The 17,022-nt window shown below is 32.0% G+C and overlaps 1 protein-coding gene across 4 annotated transcripts in view; it reads left to right on the top strand.

Annotated features, from left to right (window-relative positions):
- The window catches only part of LOC142238507 (uncharacterized), a 493,393-nt gene that overhangs the window by 459,013 nt on the left and 17,358 nt on the right, over nt 1-17,022 (top strand). For all 4 annotated transcript variants that reach the window (XM_075310176.1, XM_075310178.1, XM_075310177.1 and 1 more), the window contains exon 3: nt 14,100-15,146. In XM_075310176.1, coding sequence (XP_075166291.1) covers nt 14,100-15,146 — 1,047 coding nt within the window. The remainder of the gene's footprint in view (nt 1-14,099; nt 15,147-17,022) is intronic.

The following is a 17,022-nucleotide window of genomic DNA, read 5'->3' as shown; positions in this document are numbered from 1 at the left end:
CCAATGATCGTCATCTAATTATCGCATAAAATACGAAGTGCGAACAAACACAAAGTACACAACGTTGACAAATTGACACAATCTATGCTACATTTCTTGAAGAACATGCCCAGCATAGTCATTCTACCATATCTATAGTTTTTGTCTACAAAAAAATCGTAAATATATACAAAGACAAACTTTAAATGGCTACAAGATCTTGACTTTGACTAAAATCAAACACAACAACAAGACAATGTGATATTCTTAAAAGAGAATGTAGTCTAACATTTTTTTTTTGCTTTAATTTAGAAGAACTCATCTATTAATGTTTCAAAAAAATTTTAAGAAATAAGTATACATAAATTCTTCCTATTCTCATGTCTTTGATGTTGTGACTGTGAACGAGTGTAGTTATTAATCAAAAGACTTAAGACACATACGCAATATTTTAATTTTTTCATAGACCCAAATATTAAATAATACGTAACAGAATTACATAACACATAAGTTCTTCCTATTCTCATGTCTTTAATGTTGTGACTGTGAACGAGTGTAGTTATTAATCAAAAGACTTAAGACACATACGTGGTATTTTAATTTTTTCATAGACCCAAATATTAAATAATACGTAACAGAATTATGTAGTCACTTAAAAAGACACCCAAAATCAGCAAGGTCAAACAAATGATGCTAAACTTAAGACATTGACCTATGTTTGATGTAAACAAACAGCAGGTGATATATAGAGATTAGAGGTCTCTTTGAAAATGAACTCCAAATACATTCATATAAAACGAACTCCAAATACATTCATATAAAACGAACTCCAATACATCCATACATATTTCGGGCGGAGAAAGTAGGATATTTGTTTTGCTATGAAAACAAGCATGCGAGTTTCCAAAGATTTCGTCTTTACACTAATGATTTTCGTATTGATTTCGAGCCAAAGAAGCGGAGAATTGAAGTAAGGATACCTCAAAGAGACAATTCTCTTTAAATTTGAGTTTTGCGTAAATAAATTGTAATTAAAAGTTTTTTCAGTTTTTTTTTCTTCATCTGCTATTAAAGTCATTTAAAAAACGTGTTAACCAAAACTTAAATTGCTATGTTTCAAATAAAAATAAAAATACTACTTTCTATTTTCAAAAAATCGGGGAGGAGCAAAGGAGGGGGAACCCCTCCAGATATCGTAAATTCACATATCCTATATGCATTTCACAAATTACCCAACTTCACTATTCCCCTTCCCCAAGCAGACATCGAAAAATTATGTTCCCTGTATAAATTTAATCATCTTCTGTCAATTTCAAGTAAATCAGAGAAGGATCTAACCTTTGCTCTATTTTTTGTAAGGGGACGTCACTTTCTCTGCAAATTCTAAGAAAATCTGTAAACTTTCCTTCAAGTTTCATAGTGTGGGGCAACGAGAAGGTTCCCGTTCAAATACCCAGAAAATCTCAAACAAATTACAAGCCCAATTTTTAAACAGCAGGGCAAGGGGAGGCCCCTATTCCCATCCGAATATCAAAAAATCAGATATCCATTACAATAATATAAACTACCCCACATCCTCTGTAAATTTCAAGTAAATTGGAAAAGTTGAATTGTTTCACGGCATGTACTTGAGTCTCCCTGTGCCCTTTCATTTTTCCCCGACCAAATATTAAAATATCATATACCTCATATAAATTTCATAATTTCCTCCAAGTTCTCCGTAAGTAGACAAATTTTATTTTTTCACTGTACTTTAAGAAAAAAGTCGGACAAATTGGAGGCCCGCCCCCCCCCCTCCTCGACCAAATATCGAAAAATAAAGTAGCTGTTCTTTGCCTACACGCAAAGAAAAAAACGTTTGGAAAACGTGTACCGAAAACGTTTTTCTTTTGTTAGAGTTTTTTGAATTGCTTCGAAAATTTTAAACTTTTATCACCAAAAAAATTCGTTTGTTACAAAATTTTTATTTTTTCAATAAAAACAGTTATTTTTGAAATAATAACACAGTCCATTTCGTTTATATCAAACACTGTTCTTTTCTGACTTTAGGTCTTTAATAAGACACATTTTACAGTTCAAAATTTAATATAGTACAATGTAATGTTGAACATTTTTTCGGAATCTTCCGAATATATATGGAATATATGTAAAAAAAACAAAAGCAAAAAAAAAACTTTGGCCGAAGCAGGGATCGAACCCACGACCCTTGGCATGAGAGTCGGACGTAGCTACCACTGCTCCACGGTGCCAAACTAAATGTTTGTTTCTGTTAAATAAACTTTGTTTATTCGGCTCGTGGGCGCCGCAAGCTATGCTATATAAATATCACTTATATGGATATTTATCTATTGATGACCATAACAGGTACATAGCTCAGTGGTTAGTGTGGTGGTTAGTGTGTTGGCTTACAATGTGCATGGTCCGTGGTTCGTTCCTCCGTCCAGGCGAAAGGTAAAAAAAATTTAAAAATTTATAAAATCGTATAATTTCTTCTACATTGTGGATGTGAGAAAGATGTGAGGGACAATGCAATTAGCAAGAAAATAATGTTTTTTTTTGAGCTAGTCTTTATGAAATTGTTTTTACATCCTGGAAAAGAATAAACGTTTATCACAAAAAGTATATACTTTTTTTTCCAAATACACTTCCTTACAGCGAAAAGCAAATGAGAAACGAACTTTGTTTGTCTAAAATTTCGTTTGGGAGGAAAGAATTATTTTTTTGCGTGTAGACACCCTCTTCAACCTTCCCTGAAAATTTCAAGGAAATCGGATAATTTTCAAAAAGTCGGGCAAGGGAAATAAATTCATAACCTCCCGACGTGTTCTCTGTAAATCTCAAGTAAATCAGAGATTTTTTTACTGAATTTTAAACAAAAATCGTATAAAATGGTGGTCCACCTCCGCGACCAAATATCGAAAAATAATGTAGGGGGTCTTTGTCTAGGCATCACCCCAAGGAAAGTGGGAACTTTCACTCAAATCGGAGAACTTTGGCCCAATTTTGAAAAAGTCGGGCAAGGAGGATGTCCCCCTCCCCCACCAGATATCAAAAAATGAGGTACCCTATTTTCACCACATGATTACCCTCTACGTTCTCCGAACATTTTTCATGTGAAAAAATAAAATTATTTTATAACAAAAGCAACTCCGATGAATTCAAATTATAAATTTTTGTAATTTGCGCTGTATGTAAAAAAAATTTCCAGCCTTTCCTTTGAAACTTGTTTTGAATTTTCTTCGCTACAAACCTCACAGAGCCTGAGACCTTACAACAAATGCAAAACCGTGAAAATCGGTTCGTGCGTTCTGGAGTTAAAGCGTTGGGAAGGAAAACCCGACTTATTTTTATACCCTCCACCATAGGATGGGGGGTATATTAACTTTGTCATTCCGTTTGTAACACATCGAAATATTGCTCTAAGACCCCATAAAGTATATATATTCTGGATCCTGGTGAAATTCTGAGTCGATCTAAGCATGTCCGTCCGTCCGCCCGTCTGTTGAAATCACGCTAACTTCCGAACGAAACAAGCTATCGACTTGAAACTTGGCACAAGTAGTTGTTTTTGATCTAGGTCGAATGGTATTGCAAATGGGCCATATCGGTCCACTTTTACGTATAGCCCCCATGTAAACGGACCCTCTGATTTGGCTTGCGGAGCCTCTAAGAGAAGCATAGTTCATCCGATCCGGCTGAAATTTGGTACATGATGTTGGTATATAAATAATCTCTAACAACCATGCAAAAATTGGTTCACATCGGTCCATAATTATATATAGCCCCCATATAAACCGATCCCCAGATTTGGCCTGCGGAGCCTCTAAGAGAAGCAAATTTCATCCGATCCGGTTGAAATTTGGTATATGATCTCTAACAACCATCCAAAAATTGGTCCACATCGGTTCATAATTAAATATAGCCCCCATATAAACCGATCCCCAGATTTGGCCTGCGGAGCTTCTAAGAGAAGCTAATTTCATCCGATCCGGTTGAAATTTGGAACATGGTGTTAGTATATGATCTCTAACAACCGTACCAGAATTGGTCCATATCGGTCCATAATTATATATAGCCCCCATATAATTTCATCCGATCCGGTTGAAATTTGGAACATGGTGTTAGTATATGGTCTCTAACAACCGTGCCAGAATTGGTCCGTAATTATATATAGCCCCAATATAAACCGATCCCCAGATTTGGCCTGCGGAGCTTCTAAGAGAAGCAAAATTCATCCGATCCGGTTCAAATGTGGAACGTGGTGTTAGTATATGGCCACTAATAACCATACCAAAATTGGTCCCAATTACACAAAAATTAGTCCATATCAGTTCATAATCATGGTTGCCACTCGAGCCAAAAATAATCTACCAAAAGTTTATTTCTATAGAAAATTTTGTTAAAATTTTATTTCTATAGAACATTTTGTTAAAATTTAATTTCTATAGAAAATTTTGTCAAAATTTTATTTCTATGGAAAATTTTGAAAATGTAATATATACCACGTATGGACTTACTTACAATTTAGAAGACGGTGTTAAGAAGTTTTCAGATACCTTGCCATCGGCAAGCGTTACCGCAACCCAAATAATTCGATTGTGGGTGGCAGTGTTTAGAAGAAGTTTCTACGCAATCCATGGTGGAGGGTATATAATCTTCGTCCTGGCCGAACTTACGACCGTATATACCTGTTATATATTAAATTTTCAGCACATATTTTTGTATAAATAATTTTTTTCCATTTGAACTTAAGAGAAATTCGTAATTTGCAAAATATTCATAAAAGAACTTCCTTGGAAGCGGAAATATCAACTGACACAGATGCAAATCCCCGCGAGGGTAAAATTTTTAATTTTATTTTCATTGTTTTTTTTACTTTTTAACGGCCTGATACTATACACGCAGAGAAGGAAGTTGATCACCTCAAACATGTTTCAAGAGAAAAATGTTATTTTTTTATGGTGACCATGTAACATGTTTTTCACTAAAATGTTGTTTTCTCGTCAAATATAACCTGCTTGCCGAAATCAGATAAATGATTTCCAAGATAATAATATGGTTGCGACAACCATGTTACATGGTCACTACCCAAAAATAACATTTTGCTCTTAAAACATGTTTGAGGTGATCATATTTCTTCTCTGGGTGTACCAAACCTAACCTCTGATATAGGGTACTTAATATTCGACCCCACCAAATATTCAGCTCTAATTATTTGTTTACTTTATTGTTGATTAAACATTGTCCTAAATATTTTAAACATTGTTTTAGTTTTTTTTCATCATTATTGTCTTATTAATCCATTGAAACAATTTGTAGCATATTTTATATTTTTGTGGTTTGCCACGAATACCGGCTATTGGCTTTGTATTCCTATCCATCTAAGGTTTGACTCGCCCATGCGAAAGAGTACGCAACGAATGTGTAAATGTTTGACCATAATCACCTCACTGTTATCTCGGATGCTCTAATGACGCTTGTCTAAAGACCAACCACCTCAACTTTGACAAATTGGAAATTTGTTAATAAATTGGGTTGTTAACGATGCAATGATTAATGAGTTTGAATACAAAAACATACATAAGTGTTTTCATCTACATACATAGTTGTCAATGTATGTGCGAATTAACACACGTATTTGTACATATATGTATATGGAATCACGTATTTTATTACAATACGTGAGGTAGCACAGTCGCTTATGGCTCTATGAGTTCGATTTATTAATAAACTAAAATGCATTGAAAATAACTCAATATTAATTAGACTTAAATAGACTTATAGAAAAAAGGATTATTATATTACAACTGTGTGAAAGAAATATCACAATATGTTTTGAAATTACTTCAATCAGGGAAATGATAGTATTAATCACAGATCTAATTAGAAAAAAATAAGCTTAGAAAAAACTATACATTTTGCTCTTGAAACATGTTTGAGGTGATCATATTCCTTCCTCCTTACATGTTCCCCGTCTAAAAATAACATTTTGTTGTATTACAAACGGAATGACAATCGTATTATAACCCTATCACCATTCTATAAAGGTGGGTATAAATATATTTTCACAGAGAAAAAGCGACTATGAACATAAGACAACTTTACACAATGGGCTAATGTTTAAATATATTTTATCCACTTTAATTTGATATTCATAACAGCTTTGCCACAATGAATTTTTATTTTGTATCAACATTTATCCAAAATTCGTACCAGCGGACCATTTTTCCAAATTAAATTAATATCATTTAAAAGTTAAAAATTTTCCAAAATTTTACTTCGATAGAAAATTTTGTCAAATATTTACTTCTATTCAAAATTTTTATTTCTATAGAAAGTTCAAAATTTTATTTCTATAGAACATTTGTCAAAATTTTAATTTTTATAGAAAATGTTGTAAAAATTTTATTTTTATAGAAAATTTTGTCAGAATTTTATTTCTATAGAAAATTTTGTCAAAATTTTATTTCTATAGAAAATTTCGTCAAGATTGTATTTCTATAGAAATTTTTGGCAAAATTTTATTTCTATAGAAAATTTTGTCAAAATTTTATTTTTATTGAAAATGTTGTTAAAATTTTATTTCTATAGAAAACTTTGTCAAAATTTTATTCCTATAGAAAATTTTGTCAAAATTTTATTTCTATAGAAAATTTCGTCAAGATTATATTTCTATAGAAAATTTTGTCAAAATTTTATTTCTATAGAAAATTTTGTCAAAATTTTATTTTTATTGAAAATGTTGTCAAAATTTTATTTCTATAGAAAATTTTGTCAAAATTTTATTTCTATAGAAAATTTCGTCAAAATTTTATTTTTATAGAAAATTTTGTCAAGGTTATATTTCTATAGAAAATTTTGTCAAAATTTAGTTTTATTGAAAATGTTGTCAAAATTTTATTTCTATAGAAAATTTTGTCAAAATTTTATTTCTATAGAAAATTTCGTCAAAATTATATTTCTGTAGAAAATTTAGTCACAACTTTACTTCCATAGAAAATTTTGGCAAAATTTTATTTCTATATAAAATTTTGTCAAAATTTTATTTCTATAGAAAGTTATAAAAAAATGTTCTTCCTATACAAAATTTTTACAAAACTTTCTTCATATACAAAATTTTTACATAATTTTGTATCTATACAAAATTTTTTAAAGTTTATTTCTGTACAAATTTTTTTTTAAATTTTATTTCTATAGAAAATTTTGTTAAAATTATATTCCTATAGAAATTTTTGTCAAAATTTTATTTCTATAGAAAAATTTTCAAAATTTTATATCTATAGAAAATTTTAAAAAGTTTGCGATTTGGTAACCCTGATTCATAATATAATCTAATAATTCATCTGTAGTATGGACAAATCAACCTACATTTTTCTCCAAAACAAATCTAATGGTATTTGCTAATTAAAACTGATGTAGATCTTCGTTAATCCTGTTATAATCCAAAATAAAAATAATAATAAAAATAAAAAACAAAAATATAATACCACTAATAAACAAAATACACACACTATCGCTATCAAATGATCTTGAGAAAAGAAATTTGTATTCGACTGATTCATAGATCTTTGATGCTACCACCTTCGCCGCAATCACCCATCTAGGCAATTTTTCAAATTAAACCACACTTCATAAAAGATAAAAAAAAACAAGACTTCGAGATTGAAGTCAAGTGATACATATTTATGGAATGGGCTATAAATAATGTCACAAAACATATACTATGCCAACAAATAAATCTTTATTCATTAAAAAGATATTGCAAAATTTGTTATTAAAGAAAAATGTATAACCATAAATCATATATCGAAGATATGTCATGAATGTATCTATAGTTTTTAAAATCCTCTGCTTGTTGAAAATTCTTCAAGATCTATAAAATTCAAGAAATACAAATTGTTGATGTGACTTAGTGAAGAAGATGAAAAGAAATCCATAAACAAAGCATAGTTGTGCAATAACTTATATATACGGAGAAATATTTAATATTAATAATAAATTTAAATTAAATAAAAATAAATAAAAATTCAAATATAGAGTAAAATTTTTTTTGAGGAGGTTCAATCCGAAACATAATGTTTATATACTCTGCAACACGGTATGAAACTGGGTATCATAGTACATATGTTATGTTTCCAAAACCCAAAATTATGCTATCCTCTCTAACGATCACAACAGGTTTTGTTACATTATAGTCACTGCATTTCGGGATTATACTTCAGGATCACATAGACAATTCAGTTCATAGTCTCTTATGGTAGTAGAATTGTGGTCGTCTTTTGTCTGCAGACAAGTCAAGTCGAAAATGGGGTATATGGGATCATGTTTCGATATAGGCCCCATATGTACCTATTTGACTTCTTGAGGGCATGGAAGCCGAAATTTTTATCAGATTTGGTTGAAATGAGAATATGTTCCATCAAATTCTCTTGAAATTTTTAATAATAAATTTATGGTCTCAAATGTCCATAACCAAACCCTTAGGTTAGATTAGGTGGCAGCCCGATGTATCAGGCTCACTTAGACTATTCAGTCCATTGTGATACCACATTATCACTGAGTGCTGCCCGATTCCATGTTAAGCTCAATAGCAAGGGACCTCCTTTTTATAGCCGAGTCCGAACGGTGTTCCACATTGCAGTGAAACCACTTAGAGAAGCTTTGAAACCCTTAGAAATGTCACCAGCATTACTGAGGTGGGATAATCCACCGCTGAAAAACTTTTTGGTGTTCGGTCGAAGCACACCCAAAGAAGGAATCCGATCACCTCAAACATGTTTTAAGAGCAAAATGTTATTTTTGGGTGGTGACCATGTAACATGGTTTTCGCAACCATGTTATTTTCTCGGAAATCATGTATCTGATTTCGGCAAGCAGGTTATATTTGACGAGAAAATAACATTTTAGTGACAAACATGTTACATGGTCACCATACAAAAATAACATTTTGCTATTGAAACATGTTTGATGTGATCATATTCCTTCTCTGCGTGCAGGAATCGAACCCACGACCTTGTGTATGCAAGGCGGGCATGCTAACCATTTCACCACGGTGGCTCCCAACCAAACCCCAAAGTACCTACAATTTAAAACAGACCCGATGTTAAGCGAACTTGCACCATTTTTACACGCAGCCAAGATCGTGATGTTATATACGAAAATCCATTACGAAGAGATGTTTTCAGAAGTTTGTTTACCATTGAATGCGCCCAATTATACACTTGTATTAAAACCACCTCAAAAATATTAACAGTATAGGAAAGTTAGGTTAGGTATAGTGACAGCCCTATGTGTCAGACTCACTTAGACTATTCAGTCCATTGTGATACCACTTCTCTCTTATCAATGAAAGCTGACCGATTCTATGTTAAGCTCATTGACAAGGGACTTCCTCTTATAGCCGAATCCAAACGGAGTGTCACATTGCGGTGAAACCACTTTAAAGGCGATTTTATTAATTTTGAAGAATTTTTCAGAACTATTAAAGCCAAGTTGACCTTAGTGCAACAACATTTTCTTTCATATAGTGACACCCATTTTTAGGTCGATTCATAAATCGACTTCATAGATAGTTTATCGACCTTTGGACAAGGAAAGAAATTATATGAGAAAAATGCGTCTTCTAAGCAAAATTCACATTCGAATTTTAAGGACACAATATCTTCGGCCACACGATAATAAGTTTTTCCATATACATAAATACTCCTAAAATTAGCTTACACCTCACACAAAATATAGAAAACTTACATAAGAGGTGTTTGATTCATTTTCCTCCTGATAATGGGAACTAAACTCGTCTTTTGTCTGCAGGCAGGTCATGTTCGAAGATGGGCTATACACCCATAGAAAAAATCACGAACGGCATGATCATTTCGAAACGATCCGTTCATGAAAGTGAATCAACACACATGTGTTGTCAAACTGAGAACAGATGACGTCAATCTGACAGCGTGAAAATGACACCACACATTGTCAAAACAACAACCAGCGTTCATGAATTGAAAACGTAATGGTTAGGAATTCATAAAAAAATAAAAAAATTGGATTCTAACGCTTTTCGGAAACGTTTGACAGCAGCGTTGCCAATTTTGCTTTTTTCCCGCTAGATTTGGCTTTTTTTGAAGACGTTTAGCGGGAAAAAAATGCATTTAGCTTTTAGCTTTTTTTCTGGCTTGTTTTCATGCCCCTTTTAGCTATTTTTGGCTTTTTTTATTTTCGACATGTTCCTATTGAAATATGGATAAAACTTCGTTTTTATCTAAGCCTTGCTGTCAGAATAAGGTTTTCCACATATTTCAATTCCTTATACAAACTGTCAGTAAATTATTAGGAATATTAGCATTTGACTCGTTTATTATGATATAACTAAATTAAAATAGTAGATGTGAATTGCTTTGTACATTGAAAAAATATTGTTGTGAGGCCAAAGATTTCATTTCCTTAAAATACGAACGCGAATTTTGGTTATAATAGCATTTGTGAATTTCTCTTATATAAACTGTTTTCCTTGTCCAATAGCCGACAAATTCTTTTTGTCCTTATAGTTAAGTGATTCAACTTAAAAATGGGTATCTTTTCATGAAAGAAGGCTAGGGTCAATTCTAAAAAATTCTTAAAATTAATGAAATAGTCTTTAAATTTGTGGAGTTTTTGTATCTTGACCACAAACCAAAATAGCGTTCAAAAATAGAAGAGGTTTTTCAACATTTTATTTTAAAAACGTATACATAGAATAATTTCTACTTAAAGTCGAGTCTGAATTTGGAAATTTAAGTTGTCGTTAGCACGTTTTTAAATCACTGTGATAGCTCATGAAGAAAAAGCTGAAAAAAACGAATATTTAAATTCAAATTTGACTCGGAATCAATACCAAAATCATTAGTGTACAAAATCTTTGGAACCGAATATAGAAATAATTAAGGAAATAAAGTTTTGAATGTGGTATTATTTTTTTAACATCAAAAAATGCAATGAAAAAATTCGTAGTGATAGGATCAAAACAAATCTGCTATATATTAATGGAATGGATTTACATTTACGAAAATTGGACAACAATAGGTTTGTATGGGAAATTTTCGAATAAAAGTTATTCAATATAAACTTGCAAGACAGTTAGAATGGGTTTTATTCTCTTGGGTAAAATTAGGAGAAGTGTTCACGTTCACGAATTTATCATTAATTCAGTTAAAACGAAATATATTGATATTTTCTAATGCAGTTCTATGTGACATTATGCAATACATCGCACATTGGACTTGTTGATGATTAACCAGCTGGCAATTGCAAGTTTACTGGGAAAAATGTTTTTACTAGGAAATATAAACGAAGGACTTCCAGTAAAAATTTGTGATAGTAATCAAAATGTATCGAGTACGCAAACAGAGCTAATATGACTTAAATTTTCTTACAGTCTCACAGAAATTGAATTAAAATGAATACAATTAAAATAATATGCATTTTAAGTGAAATAAAGCCTTAAAGTTTGTTAAATTTCAATCAAAAATGTGACTTTTGATACAAAAAATTTTAGCTTTTTTTCTAGCTATTTTTTTTTTAAATCTTTTAGCTTTTTTTGGCTAGTTTTTTGGACAAATCTAGCGGTTTTTTGTGAAACAATTCTGGCAACGCTGTTTGACAGCAAACATTTTCAAAAATTCACAATTTTTATACCCTCCACCATAGGATGGGGGTATATTAACTTTGTCATTCCGTTTGTAACACATCAAAATATTGCTCTAAGACCCCATAGAGTATATTTATTCTGGGTCGTGGTGAAATTCTGAGTCGATTTGAGCATGTCCGTCCGTCCGTCTGTTGAAATCACGCTAACTTCCGAACGAAACAAGCTATGAAACTTGGCACAAGTAGTTGTTATTGATGTAGGTTGGATGGTATTGCAAATGGGCCATATCGGTCCACGTTTACGTATAGCCCCCATATAAACGGACCCCCAAATTTGGCTTGCGGGGACTCTAAGAGAAGCAAATTTCATCCGATCCAGCTGAAATTTGGTACATGGTGTCAGCATATGATCTCTAACAACCATGCATCGGTTAATAGTTATATATAGCCCCCATATAAACCGATCCCCCGATTTGGCTTGCGGAGCCTCTAAGAGAGTCAAATTTCATCCGATCCGGCTGAAATTTGGTACATGGTGTTAGTATATGGTCTCTAATGACCATGCAAAAAATGGTCCACATCGGTCCATAATTATATATAGCCCCTATATAAATCGATCACCAGATTTGACCTCCGGAGCCTCTTGGAAGACCCAAATTCACCTGATTCAGTTGAAATTTGGTACGTGGTATTAATATATGACCTCAAACACCCATGCAAAAATTGGTCGAAATCGGCCCATAATTATATATAGCCCCCATATAAACCGATCCCCAGATTTGGCTTGCGGAGCCTCTAAGAGAGTCAAATTTCATCCGATCCGGCTGAAATTTGGTATATGGTGTTAGTATATGGTCTCTAATGACCATGCAAAAAATGGTCCACATCGGTCCATAATTATATATAGCCCCCATATAAATCGATCACCAGATTTGACCTCCGGAGCCTCTTGGAAGACCCAAATTCACCTGATTCAGTTGAAATTTGGTACGTGGTGTTAATATATGGCCTCAAACACCCATGCAAAAATTGGTCGAAATCGGCCCATAATTATATATAGCCCCCATATAAACCGATCCCCAGATTTGACCTCCGGTGCCTTTTGGAAAAGCAAAATTCATCCGATCTGGTTGAAATTTGGTACGTGATGGTAGTATATGATATTTAACAGCCATGCCAAAAGTGGTCCATATCATTCCATAATCATATATAGCTCCCACATAAACCGATCCCGAGAATTGGTTTTGGAGCCTCTTGGAGGAGCAAATTTCATCCGAGTCAGTTGAAATTTGGTACATTATGCTAGTATGTGGCCGTTAACCACCATGCCTAACTAGGCCCATATCGGTCTATAGTTATATATATCCCTCAGATAAATCGATCCCCAATCACACAAAAATTGGTCCATATCAAGTTCATAATTGTATATAGCCCCCATATAAGCTACCCCCATATTTCAATTCTGGCTCTCTACCACCTATGGACTAACTCACAATTTAGAAAACGATGTTAAGAAGTTTTAAGATACCACAACCCAAGTAATTCGATTGTGGATGATAGTGGACGAAATCATGAACATTCCGTTTTGATTTTTCTGTGAACATTTCCGTTTCATTTTGATAACGTCCGTTTACGATTGTGAAATGCAATTTTATCTATTAGTGTATCGGTATTTTCTATTTGATATAGCCTTCAAGCTAACCGACCCCACGATTTGGTCTTGATCGTCCAGACATCACCATTTTTAACCGATTTGCTTGAATTTCAAAATCCGAATTTTTATCCGATTTGCCTGAAATTGGAAATTCGGCTTATATGTACCGATAATGTTCTCCGACTTGCCTTAAATACATTGTTAATCTAGACTTACTTTAGGTCCACAAATATGCGCAAAGAAGAAAAACGTTTGAAAACGGAAATCGGGAACGTTGTTCTTTTGTTACAGTTTTTTGAATTACATCGAAAAGTTCAAATTTTCATCACCAAAAAAAACTTAAAGCGAATAACTTCTTATACATTGTTTTTATTACAGAAAAATGTGCTGAGACATAAATAAACCACATGCAAGTGAGAAATATATGAGGGATGATGCAATTAGCCAAAAAAAATTTTGAGTTAGTCTATATTAAAATTATTTTCACATGCTGTAAAAAGAGTCCAAAAAGGAATTGGTAAATATTTTTTTTTTGTCAAAAATTTCCCCAATTTGAATTCTTGGTCTTTTGGGGTTGGAAGCCTTCATATGTAGAAACAAATTTAATGTTCCTACCATTTGAACAGATCGTCTTGAAGGAGTATGTTTCACCAAATTCACCTGAAATTCTAGATATTATCAAGTAACCCCTTACATCGAGGGGCCTGTTCTGTTCCATTGTGGTGGATATTTAAGATTCGACCCGACCGAACTTATGCTCATATATTTGTTTTAATTCAGAATAACATATAGAGATTAACATAATTTAATTTTACTGAATCTTTTTATGTTTATTTCTTTACAGGGAACAGCAACTACTTAACATCTTCGAGGTTATCATCAATACACTGGAAGGTAAACTAAAACGTATAGACAATCTGGACAAATCCGTGGAACATATGATGCGACGCATGGAAATCTTGGATAATCGTGTATCGGATAATCTAATTAAAACTGACTCGGTTATATCGAAACTAAGATCATTAGATGTAAAAATCTCCAATGACATTATTGATTCAGCTGCAGCGGCTACTGCTGCTCTAACAGAGAGTACCAATCAACGAAGTGGATCTGCTGGTCGTGCATCACGTACATCCAGCACTTCATCAACCATTCAATTGGATAGTCGCCTGGTATTGTTAGATCAAAAAGTCAGTGACATAGATTCCAAATTGGAAGGACTAAAAAATCAAATCGATAACAATTTGCTGCAGGTGGATGAATTCAATGCAGAAGCAAGTGAAAAGAAACCGATTAGCATGAATGTCATAGAGATCACCAAGGCAATGAATGCCGAAGTTATGTCCCATGTATCCAATGAGTTAACTGAATTGAGAGACACTACCGGAAATATTGATAAAAAATTACAATTCCATATAAACATTGTGTCGGAAAATGTTGGTCGTATGTTGCGTATGGTGGGTGATATCCATGAAGCAGTTGTAGATCATCATGCCGATTATAATAACATCAATGCTACCACCACAGCCATGCCTTTAATTAAATCCAGTAAAATTGATGCTTTGGTCAAGCAGATACGCCCCATGGTATCAGTTTCGGAAAAAATGGACGAAGTATGGGATGTTGTAGTGGGTACTAAATCTTCTGTTGATCATCTATTGCCCAAGTCGGATGCTTTGCTAACCCAAACTCAACGTCAGGAAAGGGCTATTGGTGAAATTCACCAGGATTTAAAAACAAAAACCAATTTGATCATCAACAATTTGGATATGGTAGAGAAACGTTTGAAGAAACAGGAGGACGATGTTCAGCTTTTGGCTCAAAGACCTGTTCCAGCTGAGTTGTTAATGGATCCAACAATTGATCGTTTGGTGGAATATGATCCAAATAGGTTTGTATTTCAATATAATACATTTTCAGAATATTACATTTCTTCTGTCCCGGTAAAGGATGGTGATTTGGTATGAATAGTGGGTCAAGGCTCGAATATATTTATCTATTGTGTTCCTAACAAATCCGTATTAGACAACGGTCCCGGCCTTAACCGAAATAACTAGGAACTATCAAAAAATTGTGATTCCTCTGCGCTTTATTTTTCTAGCTTTATATTTTGTGTATAAACAGAAAAAAATATTTTTTGTGTTCAATCACGAAACTGATCCAATGAATTTTTAATTGAAATTTCTTCAATCACAGAAATGATAGCATCAATCACCAACGTCAATTAAACAATTAATTGATCCAATTAAAAATGTAATTGATAATATTAATTTCAGTGATTGATGTTTGTTTCAATTAAAAAATTTGCTGAACCAATTAAATTTTTAATTGAAAATTTGTTTTGTGTGTAAATGAACCAGTTTATCTACGGAATATAACTAATTGAAAAATACCTTTCCCAGAGATTTATTTGACCGTAAAATAATACTAGGAAACGCAAAACCTAAGCTCTAGATAAGATCTCTCTAGCATGGAGGATGTGTGTAGCAAGTTGCCTTTGTTTTTCAAATTCTCGAAAAGTCTTCATACCTATGCTCTATATTAAAAAGAGAAGACCAGTATAGACAGTTGAAAGTTCTGGGGGGCTGAATGTTATGTACCCTTCATCATGAATTGAGTAGAAAATACAGTCATCCACATCCGAATACGTAGTGTTCTAGTAACAGATACACGGATTCCCCTCGTGCGAAAAATAATCTACCAAACTTTAAAGAAAAATTTACCAAACATCTACCAAATTTTAAAAATTTATATTTTGAAGTTTTTGATATTTTTTTTTTTTTTGGTTAGTATGAAAAAATTGTTTTTTTTTCGAAAGAAATTTTTTATCATTTTCTTTTAAAAGTTTATTTTAGTCTTTTTATATTTATGATCTCTCCTATTAGCGAAAAATTTTTGGGTGTATAAAAATCCCTTGAATTGCAAATTTATCGAATTTGAAATTTTGCATCAACAAGGGATGCAAAAACGGGAAAACTTACTCACAATACATTTTAGTAGTAGGATCTAAAACAAAAATTAAAAATTTTAACGATATTGAATTTATAGAAAATTGTTACAATAATTTATTTCTATAAAAAATTTGATCAAACTTTAACTTCTATAGAATTTTTTGTCAAAACTTTTATTTCCATAGAAAATTTTGTTGAAATTTTATTTCTATAGAAAAGTTTGTTAAAATTTTATTTCTTTAGAAAAATTTGTCAATACTTTACTTATAAAGAAATTTTAGTCAAAATTATTACTTTCATAAAATAAATTTTCTCAAAATGTATACTTCTAAAGAAAAATTTTACTTTTATAGAAAATGATGTCAAAATTTTTATTTCTATAGACAATTTTGTTAAAATATTTTCTTTTATAAAATATTTTGTCTAAGTTTTTCGAAAAATTTGTCAAAATTTTATTTATATAGAATTTTTTGCCAAAATGTTTACTTCTATAATATTTTCTCAAAATTTATACTTATACAAGAAAATTTGTCAAAATTTTACTTTTATAGAATATTATGTCAAAATTTAACGTCAATAGAAATTTTTGTAAAATTTTCTACTTCTATAGTAAATTTAATTAAAATTTTTATTTCAATAGAAAATTTTGTCAAAATTTTTACCTTCATAGAAAACTTTGTGAAAATGTTTATTTCTATAAAATATTTTATCCAAATTTTTAGAAAATTTTTTCAAAATTTTATTTATATAGACATATTTGCCAAAATGTTTACTTCTATAAAATTTTCTCAAAATTTATACTTATACACAAAATTT

The sequence above is a fragment of the Haematobia irritans genome, chromosome 5 (assembly GCF_050003625.1).
Source record: "Haematobia irritans isolate KBUSLIRL chromosome 5, ASM5000362v1, whole genome shotgun sequence".
Classification (NCBI taxonomy): Eukaryota; Metazoa; Arthropoda; class Insecta; order Diptera; family Muscidae; genus Haematobia; species Haematobia irritans.
This window is presented reverse-complemented; position numbering and strand designations above follow the sequence as displayed.